Raw genomic sequence first — 17,929 nt, 5'->3', positions numbered from 1 at the left:
AAATTCGTCTTCCCTTTTACAAAACACCATGATTAAAAAAACATGCTGCTAGGAAAATGTGATTGAATTTTATATTATTAAGATTAATTTTTACTCAAAAAAGTTAATCGATTATTCTTAATGGTAATTGTATTCTACAGGCTTTATCCTTTGAAAAGAATTTACTCTTTCAAAATCATTATTTCATATTTATTCTTCACTTTATACGTTGATTTTATAGTCTTTAAAATTTACCTGGGCCTCATATACTTGGACAATGTGTTTAAAGGTTGATTTTGCCTTCAGCGTACTTTTGATTTCCATAGATTTTTAGATTTCCATAGATAATTTATACTCTGGAAAGGATTCATTTAATTATAACAACGAACATATTGATATTTACCATTGTAGAAGTTTGCTGAAAATGATTCATTCCTGAATATTAGTGTATATGAATTAATTATACAATTAAACATTTAAAAATTAAATTAAATTTAAATTTATAAATTTTTTTTGTAAAAATTTGAAATGTCTTTGAAATTTCGTAGGTTTGTTACTGTTGTCGATCAGGATTATATTCGCTGATTCTGCCGATTGGAACAGCTTTGTAAAGATGTACTATCTTCTACGTCGCTGTAGTTCGAAGACTGAACCCACCGGGTTGGTCTAGTGGTTAACGCGTCTTCCCAAATCAGCTGATATGGAAGTTGAGAGTTACAGCGTTCAAGTCCTAGTAAAGCCAGTTATTTTTACACGGATTTGAATACTAGATCGTGAATACCGGTGTTCTTTTGGTGGTTGGGTTTCAATTAACCACACATCTCAGGAATGGTCAAGCTGAGAATGTACAAGACTACACTTCATTTAGACTCATACATATCATCCTCTGAAGAATTATCTAAACGGTAGTTACCGGAGACTAAACTGGAAAAAGAAAGAAAAAGAAAGTTGGAAGACTGAATCGATCAGGTAACTAGCTCCCCAGACTACATCGATTGCTGACTTCGATGTGGACTCCCGACGAATATATTCTCTTACTCTCTTCGTCCGACGTACCTCGTTAACGATACGATGATTGAAGAAATTATATTCATTAACTTCTCGAGATGACCTTTATTTTGACAATGGTTTGAAAACTAAAGTTCGATTACATACGCTGCTAACCGTCCTCAAGGTGTCCTACCGATGGCGCCAGTTATGTGTAAACATGAGTTCCGGTTTTAAAAAACATGAATTTTATTTATACAACAAAAATCGTTACAATTATTATACATGTAATTGTAAATGTCATTACGCGTACATGCAAATGACTTTAAATATCGAAAGAGTCTACTAGTACAAGACTTTAGTACACATGTTAACTACATAAGTTCCTGACTGAGACTGAATAATTGTTATTAGAATAAAGAAACAAAGATTGTAGCTGCATTACATTCTTTCTCACGGTGGCTTTTCCTGGAAACTAGAGATAGGCAACACACTTAGCTTATGGAATGTAATTCATTATCTATTCTCAGTAATGTAACTTATAAATATATATATATATATATATATAGAGAGAGAGAGAGAGAGGTGTGTGTGTGTGCGCGCGCGCGATCGCGTGTGTACACAAAACAATAGAAATAAACTATACATTTCAAACAAGAGTTTTGTCACAGACATTTTGAAATTAACAATATTTAGTGATTTAAAGATTTCACGGAGTTGATTTTACCATTGCATTTTTTAGTTTTGATGTGTTCTAATATAGTAATTGTGAATGCATAGTATTGTTTCAAAGCAGTATCATTATCTATTAGATTATTCACAATTTTTTGAATTAGCTTTTTGCACTGTCCAATTTAACAATATCACAGATTGGTAGCAACTTAAGCTCTCTATAAAGTTCACAAATCCCATAAAGTTTGCATTTAGAGAATATCATCTTTAGTAGTCTGTTCTGTCACTTGCTTATAATTAATGTTCTTGTTAGAAGTTTGTTCCCAAACGGCTGCAAACTAATTGAACATAAACTGCATATAAGCACAGTAGACCTTGAATTTGGTTTCTTTATCCAGTATGAAGCATGACACAAGGGATGAATAATTTTTTTCATTTTGCTGTGAATAGCTTCTATGTGTTTATCAAATTGTAAGCCCTCTACCCATTATTAGTCCTAGGTATTAACATTATTAACTTCTTTAATAGTAACGTTACAAGCTATGAGCTGTTCTGAACGTTTTGTTAAAAATCATGTATTTTCATTCATCTTTGTTGAGCCTAATGTTACTAGCTTTAGTCCAGTCAGCTATAAAATCCAAATCTTGTTGAGCATCCTTGTGGAAAGTATCAATAGATCCAAAATAAAAGATAGCAGTATCATCAGCAAAAAGGGTCAGATTTCCATTCAATCTCACTTTTGTTAGTGAGTAAATAAATATTAAAAATAAAATAGGCCCAGGACACTACTGTGGGGCACCACTGATTATCACTCCAGGGACCACTTGTAGTATTATTTACTACCACAGATTGAGTTCTGAGGTTTAGGTAATCTAAAAATATCTATTGGTATACAACATGAATCTTTCAATCAGTACTCCATAATCAACAGTGAAAGCTTTCTGCAGATTTTAAAAGCAGGCAATAACTGAGTTTCCATCATCAACCTCTCTGAAGATAAATTCCATAAGAGAACCTCTCTTATATAATTTCATAGCTATAATTTAAATATCTCACACAAAAGATTTTGCTTTTTCTACAAAATGTATTCTTGTTAGAAAAATCTCATAACTAGAAGAAAGATGGAGCTTCAAATTAAATTTCAAAACAACAAAGTTAGAATAATATAAGAAAGCATTTATAGGCTTAATTTGTTTCTTCAACATCAATTATGAAACGTCATGAGAAATGTTTGAAATTACAAAAAAAAAAAAAAAAAACACTTTTTAATTTAATAAAAGTACTGGTTTAATTTCTATGGATTATAGTGGTCAAATCTCAAAGGTTACCAGCAACTGATTTGCGTGTAGCATGTCTGAGTTTATAATACTAAAATTAATAAATTAATATAAGGGTGCAAAGCTCATTTAACAGAAGTAAGAAAAAAAGTTGGTAAAATTCTACTTGATATCTTGATGTTTATTATTCATTGTTGCCAAGCAGTATACTGGGCAAGAATAATGATGTACAGTTTAAGAATACAGCTTACATCAGACTGATATTTTAGTCAAATTATTGTTATGATAGTGTGCAAGCTACAAAAGCATATAAATAACAGCATCACTGAAAGAAAGAAGATATTTCAGTGTCATTCTTCTTGTCTACTAACATGAAGAGTAAGGTTTTATAACTTGGTATATAAGTATTTAATCCCATCTTAAATTTACTTTCGAAGTTGAGATCTTCGATTTGAAGTCTACAGAACTATTATTACTCAACTGGAATGGGCATATTTTTTTTATCTGCCACTTTAACATTACATTAACCTTTTGAGTTTTTCATATGACTAAAATGGATGTAAACTACCTGAAATACAAGGAGCATCATGCTGCTTTCTCTAAAAATAGTGATGTTTGCAATACATCCAGTCCCTGTAGTGAGCAGAATAAAGGCATCACTTGCTCTAAATATGAAATACACCTTAAAAGACTTGACATCCTGATCTGGTAATACAATACAATAAAATCAGTTCAATGTAGAAGGGGTAACAGAATATCATTTCATTCCTTACTTTCCCTTGTAAGCCTTGCTTATAACGTTGCTTATTGTTTAAAATGGCTGTGATCCCACAGTCATTTTGAAAGTAACTATTTATGACTTATCAGGTACAATCATCACAGTTGTAGTACCAACAAGTAAAAATATTGCCCAAATATGTATAAACTGTTTTTTAAAGAGTTGAACGCAGTAAAACTTGTTTTCCATGAAACATAAAACAAAGACAATATGCATTATGTTTCTCTTTTTATTGGCTCATTTAGTTCATCTTTTCAGATAACTTGCTATTGGGCCATCTGTTAGAGGTGAAGACTGAAGTTAAGTCTGCGAAGTAGAGGATTCGACCGCCATCGTTTAAGGAAGAGGAGGTTAGTCCGGGAAGTATGGATGACCTGGTGAAACAACTGGGAGTGTGTTTATTTACCTTGAAGCAGCTGGACTACAGAAGCATATAATCAACCATGAAAAGGAGCTTACCAGAATATTCAAAGAACTGCAAGCGCTGAAGGAAATGTCGCCTCCTTTAGACATAACACTGGCGACTCAGACAGAGGAAATCAGGGGCAGAGACATGACCAAATCATGGAGGACATTATTGATGACAAGGAGCTCGTACGACTGGTGATCAGAAGTTGGTCTGCAGAATTGTTAAAGATCCTGAGGTACATTAAGAATATGGCAGAAGTGGAAGGTGATGGCGCAGTTGTGCAATATATCGGGGCGACAAACTGAGGGATGATCAGTGCTACAAACCGGTAATGTAGCTGTATTACTGCGAAAACATGAAATTAAGCCCGGAGATGTTACACGGGACGGTACAATAGTTATGGGTAGAGGTGCACCAGCTGTGAGCATGACGCGTTATATAGTGCACTACGCGTTGGCGAACGGAAAGCAGAAGACACTAGCTGCGATACTGCTGGGGATTTTAAATGAATCGCAGAAACTGACGTTTGTCATACCGGAAGGTAGACTTAGCCGTATGATAGAGAAGATGGTGACATATGCAGGCAGAGGACAGGAAGACTCGATTAGAATCTTTATCGCCCCTTCGAACGAGAGAAATATTTAATTTAGCTTCAAAGAGCTAAATTAGCCGGGAGTTGAGAGATCTACGCCAGCGGTTGAGGAAAGTAGAACTCTGGTAGTGAACGCTAACGGTAAGACTTATGCCGATCTCCTGAGACAAGTGAAGGAGATCGTAACACAGGAGGAGGCGAGTGAACTTCTCTCGCTCAGAAGAGAAACGAGAGAGGAACTTTGTATAAAAGGATCACAAAAGCCTGAAGAATTAAATGTACAGTGCGCAACAAAGCTGCCGATCTCCATATTGATTTCAGGACAAAAGGGAGCCAAAGAGCCATAATACACATTACAGACATCGAGAGGGAAACAACTGAACAGGAAATTCAGCACGCAGTAGCTCAGGTATTTGGTGAGGAGAAGGAATTTAGAGTGACATCTCTACCTCCTGCCCTTGAAGAAACGGGGAATGCCACAGGTGTTACTAGTCACCGCGCAGCGATTACACTTACTGAGAGTCGAATACGCATCGGATGGTTGTACTGTCGCGCTTACGTGCGAGAGACAGCCGATAGATGCTACAGGTGATGGTGGACGGCCCACGTAGCATCAAATTGTCAGAGTACCGATCGAAGAAACCTTTGTTTCAAAGCAACAATTGCGGGAAAGCAGGACATAAGAGGACACAGTGTGAGGACCCAGCAGCCCGTGCGTTTTGGGGTACGGAGGGTCACTGGGCAGGGAGATGCATGACAAAATGAGATATCTGCTATTTAATGCGAACAACAGCCGGTGGGCTATGGACCTCTGTTACGAAGTCACACAGAGAGAGAACGTCGACATAATACTTGTGGCTGAACCGAACGCGGCAGTAGTGGCAGGGGCTAGAAGGTTGGTGGACCTCAAGGGCAAGGCAGCGATGGGGTTCCCAGTGAATAGTACGCTGGTAGTAGCAAATGATGCGGGATGAGGATATGTGTGGGCTGACCTGGGGGAGATGGTGATGTATGGTTGTTAACACTCGCCCAATACAAACATTGAAGACTTCGTTGATTTTTTGGAAGACCTTAGCCAAAAAGTAAACAGAAACAGAGGTAGGACGGTCGTAGTAGCGGGAGACTTCAACGCCAAGTCTCCGCATCTTGCTGGTCGTTTTACTACACTACGAGGACGATACTTAAGTGAATGGGCGAGCGCACTGGGGCTGATATGTTTTAACTGAGAAGGTGACACGTTTGTACGGAGGGAATCGCGTTCGGTGCTCGACTTGGCGTTTACCAACGAAGACAACATCGGCGATTACTGTAACTGGGAGGTCCTGCAGGAGGAGAGCCTGTCGGATCATCTAATGATTCGGTACGACTCAGAAGCCCTACAGAGAATAGAACCACTGACGAAACTGGCCACTTCTAAGAAGTGATGTAAGAAGTCTGCGGAGGGAATACGTCAAAGATTAGTGGAGAGGGTAACGCCAGAATTTGTTGACACTATGCAAGATAAATGAAGAATAACTGGAGTCAAGCATATACTGAGTCAAGGACACATTCCGGAGCAATGGAAGCGAGCGAGACTCGTTTTGTTAAAGAAGACTAATGCAGTGGGAACGTCTTCGTTCAGGCCGTTGTGTCTAATTAAAACATCTCTAAATTACTCGAGAGAATGATGGAGAGCCGTCTAAAAGAGGCGATACTGACCAGAGCAGGACTTTACGAAAGGCAATATAGCTTCAGAGAGGGAGGTTTACGGTCGACGCAGTCAAGAAGGCCGTAAGGATAGTGAATAACGAGCAGCCGGTCTGGAGAACCAGGAAATTCCAGTAGTGGTCATCCTGGATATGAGAAATGCCTTTATTCCCTCAGCTGGGAGTCAACTTTCCAGACGCTGGGGGAGTGGGGCATAGACAGCTGCATGAGAATAATGGTCCAAAGCTACTTACATGAAAGGAACCTGTAAACTTGGAAGTTCGGAGTTGTGGTTTCGTTCCACATGCAGGGTGCCCCAGGGGTCAGTCCTGGGTTCCTTGCAGTTGAACATGGTGTATTATGGGGTTCTGAAGCTGCGTTATCCAGACGGCGTAATTCCGATTGCTTATGCAGACGACTTCGCCCTTGTCGTGGTAGAAGGACGGGGGAAGCAGTTGCTGACGCGGCTAATACTGCAATAGCTAGTGTTGGAGAGTGGATGCGAGACAGAGGTCTGTGGTTATCGCAGGAAAAGATGGCATACATCAGTATGACGGATCAACGAGTCTGGAGCCCATAAAAATACGCGTAGAGGGTGAGGCGGTCCAACCACGGGACACTACCAAGTACTTGGGTGTCTTGGTTTGGTTGAAGGAAATTAACGCCTCACGTTCGTGAGACGGGAGATAAAGCTGTACTGTTGGTGAAGAAGCACACTAGACTACTCGATAACATTGGAGGACCCCCGGGCATCCAAAGAAAATTATATGTCAGTGTAGTGAACTCGCTGTTATTGTACGGGGTTCTTGTGTGGGACAGAGACTTAGAAGTGGAGCGCACCAGACGAATACTCGTGGGGATACAGAGGCGTACTGCTTTCAAGAACATCTCGGCGTACGCCTCTGTATCAACGGAGGCGGTAATGGTTGTGACGGGAATCCCGTCTCTGCAGCAACTAGCCAAACAACGTGCTCTAAGATATAACGGCGAATCAAGAGAGGAAACACAGGCTTTTTTAATGCCTGATTGGCAAAGTAGATGGGATGTGTTCACCAAGGGCAAGTGGACACATCGCTTGATACCCCGGATCGAGTGTGGGTCGGGAGGAGGTTTGGTAAGACCAACTTCTGGCTTACACAGTTCTTGACAGGGCATGGGGCATGGGGGCGGAGCTACCTGTGCTGCCGGAGGAGGGCGAGGCTTCCAACTGCCCGTATTGTGGGGATCCTGACACACCTGAGCACGTGTCATTCCAGTGCCCAAGGTGGGAGGTGCAGTGCCGAAAATATCGCGAACACGGGGTAGATCGACGTAGAGTCCATAGTAGAGGCAGTGCTGGCAAGTGCCGAGAATTTTCACACGATAGCAACGTTCGTGTCGGGGATACTAAAAGAGAAAGAAAGGGAAGTGATGGGATGAGAGACAGCCTCGGCTGGAGTCGTCGTCTGTCCGTAGGAACGTGTTACACGGTTGGGCGGTGGCGATGAAGGTCGGGGACTCTGGAAATCCTGAGCTATTAAGACCGAGACCCGGCAAGGGTTCCCCTCGGGATTATCCCTGTTAGAAGCAGGCAAAAAAGACCAAGACCTGATTGAGAAAATGGGGTGGCTGGAAATGGCATAGCCGGGCCTGGCTGCCCACCCTCGTGATTAGACGCAAAGGCACTTCCCAAAGCTGTGTGATGCTTTAATGCATATCCAGCTCCAGGAAGCAGGGGAAAAATATCCAGTATTTGATGGAGAAGACTACAGTTATCATCTTTTTTTGTTAATTTTATTTCAATCTCCATTTTGTATAGTTCTTTTTTGTGTTTGATTTTACATTGTACTTTATAGTAGTAGAATTTTGCAGGTGAATATTATTCACTGTAAGATATTTTCTTTTCTTATGAACAGTCTTCTTCACTACAGGCTGTGAAGTGCATTTAAAAGAACATTTTTTTTAAAGGCAACTGACAAATAATGTGAATTATGGCAGGGCCTACATAAAAAAATTATTGGTGTAATGGTTTCGAAATTGGACAAAAAACAATTTTTTGTTCAAAAATGACTAATGACAGACATAAATTAATTCCAACTTTTCAATGAATTTTGATTGCTCATCTACTAATGAGAAAGTATAAAGAAAATTCTTTGGAATAAATATTTGAACTACAGTATTTTGCTACTTTTCTTGTCTAAGAAATGGAAACAATCGTTTTTCAAATAACTGCTGTAACCCTGAATTCCTTGCACTGAAGACAAAACTTTACTGAAAACTAAAAAAGTTACAGAATCCTTATTTCATACTTTTGAAGCATATGGTGGTGATGACCACCATATTGCTACAAGCACTGTGTAAGCAGAACAATGAACTATTTTGTTGTTCATCCATCACAATTTGCAGCAACTTCAAAACAATTTAACTTCTGGATTTTATGTTTCAATTCCTGGTTAGTGTGAAGTGCTAATGCACTTGATATTTGAGTTTTCAATACCCACATTGGGAAGAAAACATATGCTGAAAGATTGAGTAACCTAGACATGTGATGTTCCCATATTAAGAAATAAGATTGTTATTAGGCTTTTGCAAAACGACTTGAAAACTTATGTTGTGTGTCTCACTGCTTCGTCTTGTCAAAAACATGTTTTCTTTCTTACTGAATGTGAAGTAAATTCAGCAACAAAAAAGATAACTAAACTAACACATTAACATAAGACACCCTAATGAATTTACAGCCCTTTTTTCTTTCAACTTCATAAACATAAGCTCCAATAACTCCTACAGGAGAGATTGTGCATCACACAATAACTTTGGAAGGATGAATGGTTTCTCATGAATTGCTATGGTTTTTGCAGATTATGAACAGAAGTTTTGTTATTGAAAAAACCTGAAAAATAAAAATTAGTTTAATCAATTATAAATCATCATGTTGTTCATCACTTCTTGAATTTTTATTAATACTTTGTAGTCTGGAAAAAATTAGATTGGTTTTCTTAGTCTTGACCAAGCTGTGCAATAGTAATCCAAAATTTTTAGAAGTAGAATTGCAGTAGATCTTTATTTAAAATTTTCCAAATACTGACTTAAAGGTACAGAGAGTTGATGGGTAGAACATTGTTCTGATTATTGGTCAATGTCATTACATTGTCAGATAAACAAACTATTTTTACACTGCAGCTTTCATTAACATGCAAATTAAGACAATAAAGTAATGAGACAATAAAGTAATGAAACTGATTTTTTATGTGATATGGCAATTCTGCAGCATCCATACACACCATCTTTAATCATAATCCTCCTGCTGCTACAAGTCCAAGCAGCATATCACTGCTAGCTCTCAGTCTTGAGTAGGGATGTAAGAAGTGTAGATGTGCTTTCCCTTCTCATCACGAAAATGGAATCAAGAAATATTGCAAAACAATATGCTATTTCTTTTTGTATTAAATTTGGTGAGAATGCCACAATAACTTACAATAAGCTCCAGAAGGCTTTTGGGAGTTATGTTATGTCAAAAACACAAGTATTTTGTTGGTATAAAATGCTTTTCCTGAAGAAAAACATATTTTAAAGACAAAGACCATAGTGGACACAATCGACCTTGTGGACAGAGCTCAATACAGAATTACTGAATTGTTTTATCACTGGTAATGAGTGTTGGCTCTTCCAGTATGAGGCAGAGACAAAATTTTAAAGTTTGCAATGGTGTCACTGGGACATCATTGTACTTTTTGGATTCAAACGGCATTGTTCATAAAGAGTAAATCTCTCCTAGAGAAACAATAAATCAATATTTCTATAAAGAAATTCACAGAATTCAACACAGATCAACATTTCTACAAGAAAGACTTCAAAAAAAATCCTCTGTATCTGTTCAAATATTACTGATGATTGGATTCTTTATAATGATAATGCATCATCCCAAGCCACTACTGTCTATATAGCAGTTTTTGACTGCAAAAGGCATTTCAGTATTACCACAGCCATCTTATAACCAGATCTTCTTCCTTACAACTTTTTTTTATTTCTAAAAGTCAAAGTAGCAATCAAGGAGCACTATTTAAAAACAAAAGATGTCCAAAGGATTGCAATAACAGTCTTACATAGAATCCCATAAGAAGAGTTCCAGATGTGCTACCAACAGTGGCAGAAGCATTGGAGTTAATGGCTGCAGGCAGAAGGAGACTACTTTGAAGGAGATAACATTACAGTTGTCTAAAAACATAACATTTTTTTTCAAATTGACCTCATTACTTTATTGTTTGACCTCGTATATATGCTTCTAAATGTTCCTAAATAAAGAGGCAAATTCCAAAATTCCAAATCCTAACTGCCTAATAACATTTGTGATGAAAACATGGGTAATTTATGATGTAAACTGTCTCAAATTAAATAAGCTTTTGTTTCTGCCTTTAGGCAGATGCATGTAAGATATGTTATTCATATCCTACAAAGTAAGTTATAATTAATATAAGAAATTAATTTTCTTTGTAAAGGAACTCTGCTAAAAGCCTTTTAAAGTAATTTATAGCAAATATTTAAGTATATTTAGATATTTACAGGTGAACTTTCATTTATTGAACAGCAGAATTAGTAAACAGCAGAATAATATTTCTGTTTTAGACGATTGAATGATAAATAAAATTAGGAATTAGAGATATATGCCTTTAATAGGACTAGAGGCCTATTCATTAAAGCAGGATTTACATTATAAACAAAAAAATAGGTAAATAAAAAAATAATCTCCCTTACCATTGCACTCATATAGCCTCTGCAACCTCCTTATATCACTTTCACTAAGCCCTCTTTTTTTCCAGATTGGTCCAATTTCTTCACTTGTTGTGGCTTGTAAAGTTGGTGAAACACCATCCTAAAATAAATTTGTTCTATAAAAAATAATGAATGATTAGTCACCATGATTAGTCATTTCTTAGCAGTATAAACATGATGCAACTGTTGTTTACAAAGCAATGTACTTTTGTGTATGTACATTATTAAGAAAGTGACATCATGTTTCAAATACAAAACAATTATTTTTATCTCATTTTTGTTTCTCTTTTGCTTTTCCACGTATATAAAGTTCAGTTCTGTGGTTTAGTCTCTCAGTACAGTTCTTTTGGTGTGTGTCATGTATTTTGTTAGATAGTCGATTAATGTACGATACGATATTTTGTAAAAAGTTTTTATAGTGGTTTATGGTTCAAACTTTTTAAAGGAGTTTGTTCATGTGTGAATAGTTGTGGTTGAATTTAAGTCTGTTGTGAAATGTAAAAAATTTCAAAGACAGGCACATGAAATTGTAAACAACGTGTACGATTTCATGAAGAAAGAATCTTTAGCTGTAGGAAAATTAAAAAAATGACAAGCATTTAATTGCTATACAGAAGTGTAAAGAGAGAACTGCAGCTGCCCGTGGCATTCCAGGATTCTGGTTCAGAGTCTAAGAAAAGAAAAAGAAAATCTCTTCTATCCGAGGGGCCAGAATGTTCATTCATCACCTCGAAAAAAAAGAAACGTTCTAAACGAATTACCAGATTAGATGATTTTGATAAAGGTGTGGTTATGCAAACTGTGAATGAATTTCATTCAACGATAAGGGAGCTGCCAACGGTTAACAAACTCTGTAAAGAATTGAAAATGAAAATTAATTTTAATGGCAGTGAAACTAGTTGATAGTGAAACATGAAGAATCTTGAAAGAATTAGGTTTTAAGTGGCACAAAATGGAAAATGAAAGGAAAATTTTAGTTGAAAAACATGATATTGGGCACAAAAGCATTTCATATTTGCGGGTAATCAATGATTTTAGAAAATGTGACCGGGAGATCGTATACTTCTGAGATCGTATTATCTCATTCAACGGAATAATCATTGACTGACGTCAGCGGGGCAGGACTTCATTTAACAATAAATAAAGGTGAACGCTTAATTATAAATAACGCAGTAAATATTAACTTGGATACCCAAATCAAAAAATGGCGATTACCACGATAGCATGAGTACTAAAAACTATTTGAAATGGACTGAAGAAAATTAAGTTCCTAACCTTCCTCCTGAGTCTGTAGTAGTTATTGACAATGCTCCGTATCGTAATACTCATTAAAAACTGCCAGTCTCATGATGCAAGAGACAAGACATGACTGCCTGGTTACAGGAACATCTTATTTCATTTTTCTCAAATGCTTAAAGCACAATTTTATGAACTAATTAAGTTGAACAATAGTAACAGGAAACGATACCAATTTGACGAATTGTTGGAAAGAAATGGGCATCAAGTTCTGTGGCTTCTACCTTATTATCCTGATTTAAATCCAATCGAGATGGCATGTTCAGATGTAAAACGTCATGTTGTGAGCCACAGCACAGCGTTTAAGATGTCAAAAGCGCTGAAACTGTGTGAAGATATAATGAATTCGATGGCGACGAATACTGGTAATCTTACTGTGAAAGGGTTAACAAATCGAAGGAACAAATAATCGTTAATAGATTTTCTGAGAATGTTTAATTGCCTCTTTTAGTAGTGACAGTGACAATAGCGGACAAATATACTGAAGATAATGATGACAATGAGGAGAGTATTCTAGCTGAGGAGTTAAACGAATAATTCATTATCCAGAAAGTAATTAAAGTTACAGTAATAACCATGTATCGCAATATTTACCATGTAATTAATAATAGATAATATTTTGTCATCCGTTACTATATTTTATAATGGAGTACAGAATTAGTCGACTGTATTTCATCTGAAAATTGTTGAATTCATTTGTTAAAAATAGAACACTTATTTTGTAAGGGGGAATTACTAAAAGCGAGGAACATGTTTTTGCGTTGGATAGTACTCGTCGCCACTCTAAGTTGCCGTTACTTGGTGGCGACTGTAGATGAGAATTACGTGGCGTATTTGGAAAACGAGTATAGTTTCCTTTTAACATCGCCGCATAGCTGCGATCACAGCTACGAGTATGTGCACCACATGTCATTCGTTGGCTTTTTATTTACGCTATTACAATTACAACGACATTTCTTTATAACTGGCATAAAGCGTGTAAAATGTTCAAGTCAGTCGAGAATCTCGCTGAAATTAGGAGATATTCAATTTTTAAACCCAAGAAATGTCAAACAAGCAGAAAATAGTCATCAGAAAATTAGTAAAGTTCATAGTAAAAAAAAATGTATTAATTATGGAGTTCAATGAGGGACGCAGTAATGTGGATGACGAGCGGAGGATTGGGCGCCCTTCCTCCACGAATAACGAATACAGCTTCGAGTATCGTGAGTTGGATGAAAAATTTAAAGAAAATCAACGGTTTACAATTTCTTAGTTATTTATTGAATGCCCTGAAATCTCATGAAAAGTTATGCATTAAATCGTAAAACAAAAAATTGGCATAATATCAAAAACCTGTTCTCGTTGTGTGTCGAAAGTGTTGACGGAGATTCACAAACCCAAGCTGTACTATGTCTTTTCTTACCTTATACGAAAATGAAGAAGTCGATTATTTGAGCCAAGTAGTGCCTGGTGATGAGAATTGGATCTCTCATCACCAAAAAAAACCAAATATCAGTTTATGTATTGGTGACACATAACATCTCCGAAAAAAACAAAATTTCAAAACCACTCCATTTCTATAAAAAATAAAATGATGTGCACTGATTTCTAGGATAAGGTAGGGAATTTTTTAGTCAACTTCTTGTCGAGAGGTGAAGTTACAAATGCGTTGTATATTATATTTTTTTCTTCCTTTTCTTTTTCCTGTTTAGCCTCCGGTAATAACCTTTAAGATAATACTCTAGAGGATGAATGAGGATGTTATGTATGAGTGTAAATGAAGTATAGTCTTGTACAGTCTCAGTTCGACCATTCCTGAGATGTGTGGTTAATTGAAACCCAACCACCAAAGAACATCGGTATCCTCGATCTAGTATTCAAATACGTGTAAAAATAACTGACTTTACTAGGAATTGAACGCTGGAACTCTCGACTTCCAAATCAGCTGATTTGGGGTTATTTATTATATTACTCTCAAAAAACTACACTTTGCAATCCAAAACAACAGGAGAAACATTCTCATTCAGGGGATTTTGTTACTTCAAACAATGCTTGTTCGCATGTTACCAATGAAACTCAAAGTCTGATTGAATGATTTGGCTGGAAGAAATAGAAGCATCCCCTTATAATCCTGACTTGACCGCATGAGTAACTACCGCATGTTTCAACACCTTAAACGATTCCTTGCTTGTCAGCAATAAAACGTTGGCCCTTTGATGCGGATAAAGTTACGTTGTGTCTGAGTCTCTTTTTCCATTGTGTTTTGACCTGTTGTTGAGTGTGTACCTTTGACAGTTTTTTGCGAATCCGATTTAGAGTGCTTTAGCAACGGTAGCATTATTTGATTCAGAGACTCGTCAGTTACTACTTGTGCACATAGTGCAAGGCGAAAATTTGTTCGGGCACCAGCCTCAGCGTGGCGATAAGGTGGCAACGACTGCTGGTCGTAAGCCCCTGTAACGAGTAAAGGGTAGCGCCCTTTAATCCTACTCGCGTTCTTTTAAGAACGAGGGAGTAAACCGTGGTTTCTTGCCGTACGTTGGACGTATTGCACTTAATCGTTCCAGCAGCAGTGAAGAGATGCATAGTGTGGTAGGAGAATATTAAGGTATCCTGTTGTCCGTCTCGCTGCGGGCAGTTGTCTCGTACATGGGCTTGCCAAACTTAGTGCGATAGGAGGAAGACAGGCGGAATTTCGTTTAGTCTTAGGGTTAGTTAGTTAGGGAATCTTCGGTAATGGAAGTTTCCAGGAGGTCCGTAAATCCAAGCGGAAGCGGAAGCCAGAGCCCGTGCTGTCCACCTCCTTTGATGATGAGTCGAGCGCGATGGACACGGGCGCAGCCGCCCGGGCCAGGCAGTTCTGTCCCGCTGGCCAAGGTAGTCCAGGAGTACCTGGACTACCTCGTAGAGTATCTTTCCTTTCCCGGAGGCTTAAGCGTTGGAACGAGAAAGACGATTCTTCCATGGCTGATGAAGATAAATGAGGCGGTAGCAGCATTAGCAGATGGTTTCGAATCCTTGGCTTCTAATCCCAAGGAAGTTAAGGTGACTCCAAAAGTCGTGCAGGTCCCAGCGTAGCCCAGGCGCTACGCTGATGTTTTGAAAAACAAGCGGGAAGCCAGCAAGGTGGCCAAGAAGCCAGAGGTACTCTCTGTCAACAGGGCGGAGGGCTCGAAGACCACAAGCCAGGAACTAAAACGCAACTTTCAGGTTATCCTTCGTGGTAACCGAAAGGTGCTTCAAATCAGGAACATTAAGAAGATCAGTAAAGGGCTGGTAGTGGTTGCTGATAACAAGGAGACTGTCCGAGTCATCACAGAGTCTTCGGCTGTGAAGAAGCTTGAGGTCACGGTTGACCCCAAGCGGTTGAGAAGGCCCCGGATCATTATTTATGACATTGAGCGAAGCCACTCTGATGAGGAGGTTTTGTCTTTTATTCGAGAGCAAAACACCGACTTGGACGAGGTTTCGTTCAAGGACCAGTATAGGTTGGTCTTCAAGACTGGCAAGCGTGTGGTCCCACGGTATCACGGTGTCTTCTAGTTAGGGGCTGGTCTCCACCAGACGTTCGTGTCGGAGGTACGAATCTTCTTGGACTTTGCGTCCTGTCGCATCAAGGAGTACCTTGACGTACAACGGTGATTCAAGTGTTGTAGGTTTGGCTACAGGGCCAAGTTCTGTAAGTATGTGTCGGTATGCGCACATTGAGGAAGGTCATAAGTGTGACGACTGTTTCCAGAAAAAGGAGGCTCCGTCTTGCGTTAACTGTTACGGAAAAGTCATAGGCACTCGGTGAATAGTAAGGAGTGTGGTTGCTACTTGAGAGCAGTTGAGATGTACTTCAACTCTCTTGATGGTTAGGTTCGGTCAACTTAATGTCCAGGGAGCCTATGCAGTCCAATTTGAGTTATGTGAGGTTGTTGAGAAATGGAGCCTCGAAGTTCTCCTTATACAGCACCCGTATGTGGTTAAGGATGATCTGCCAGGTTTTTCAGGCTGGAATAAGTTTTACGTCGGTGATAGTAAATCCGCTGTTCTGTGCAGGAAGTGCATAGATAGTGTCTTCATACGGCAGGCCTCTGACACGCATTACATCGTTGTTAAGCTTGCCGTGAATGGTTTGGACCTGGTTGTTATTAGTTCGTACTTTCAGTACCGAGATCCCACTGAACAGCATTTGGAAAGATAGGATAGAATTGTTAGGCTAGTAGAGGATCGTCCTATTCTTATAGGAGTTGATGCGAACGCCAAATCGCTTCTTTGGCACAATGGGATCACGGACGACGACGGTGAATTAATCGAAGGTTTCATCGCGCAGCATCAGTTTGATGTTTTCAATATAGCCGGCGAGCTGACTACCTTCGCCGGTGCAGTTGATTTGCGGAGGGCCTTCCATGGTACCATTGATAAGGATATCCCTGGTAGGATTCTGAATTGGTCGGTAGTCGATCATTGCAAAAGCGATCACCAACTAACAGTTTTTGATTGGGTAGGTGGGCTGCGCGATGTCTTTATTGCGGACGTTCCTGTTCAGCAGGGGCGCATCCTGCACAGGCGTGCGGATTGACCCAAGATTTCTAACATTCTTGCGGCCAGCCTGCGAGATTTTACCCGAAATCTGGACGAGGTCCCATTAGATGTCCTGGCAGAGAATTTCTCTTCTGTGGTAGTAGAAGCCGCTGAACACTCTATCCCAAGAAGTACGGGTCGAGAGAGAGTAACTAGATGGTGGACTCGGGAATTGACTGCGATGAAGCGGACTGTGGGCCAGCTCAGGAGAGCCGCACGGCGCGCGGATAATCCTGATCGGCGTGCAGTCTTGATAGCGGATTATCGTTGGAAGAGGACCGAGTATTTTCAAAAGATTAGGTCTTCAAAACGTGATTCTTGGCGCTCTTTTGTACAAGAGTAGGGTAATAAGGACCAGTGGGGGATGTTGTCTATCGAGTTCTTGATCATAAGCGGAAAAAAGACATCCTTCTGTATGCTCTCTCGACCCAAAATAGTGTTGTTATAGATAAAGATCGTGTCCTCACTCATCTGATGGACGATCTACTTCCAGATTATACCAAAGGTATATGTACCAAAGGTTGTACCAAAGGTGTATGTATACCAAAGGTTGGTGAGACCTCGTATCATCGACGTGTCCGAAAGGAAGTTGTAGGTTTTTGCTCTGAGATTATGTCTTCAGAAATTACCGAGGTGGAAGTCCGTCAAGTAATTTTTAGCCTAGCTAGGAAAGAAGCCTCCGGATATGATAGTATCACGGTGGAGCTCCTTGTTCGCACTTTGCTTTCTCATTATTGGTCGTTTGACTAGGGTTTTCAATAAGCTGCTTTTTGCTGGGCACTTCCCAGCGTGCTGGAAACGTGGTGTGTTGAAATTGCTCTTCAAAGATGGCGACAATGATCCCACTGCAAGTTCCTCTTACCGTCCTCTGACGCTCTTGCCTGTAGTAGGTAAGGTTTTCGTGAAAGTCTTATACCTCCGCATTAAAAGTAGGTTAACTTCTAACCATATGC

At 39.0% G+C, this 17,929-nt stretch overlaps 1 protein-coding gene across 1 annotated transcript in view; it reads right to left on the bottom strand.

The window, feature by feature from the left end:
* The window catches only part of LOC142318244 (meprin A subunit beta-like), an 89,571-nt gene that overhangs the window by 25,163 nt on the left and 46,479 nt on the right, over nucleotides 1–17,929 (bottom strand). The window contains exon 7 of the mRNA XM_075354808.1: nucleotides 11,112–11,229. Within this exon, the coding sequence (XP_075210923.1) occupies nucleotides 11,112–11,229 (118 nt within the window). The remainder of the gene's footprint in view (nucleotides 1–11,111; nucleotides 11,230–17,929) is intronic.

The sequence above is a fragment of the Lycorma delicatula genome, chromosome 1, assembly GCF_047948215.1.
Source record: "Lycorma delicatula isolate Av1 chromosome 1, ASM4794821v1, whole genome shotgun sequence".
In the NCBI taxonomy this organism is placed as follows: Eukaryota; Metazoa; Arthropoda; class Insecta; order Hemiptera; family Fulgoridae; genus Lycorma; species Lycorma delicatula.
This window is presented reverse-complemented; position numbering and strand designations above follow the sequence as displayed.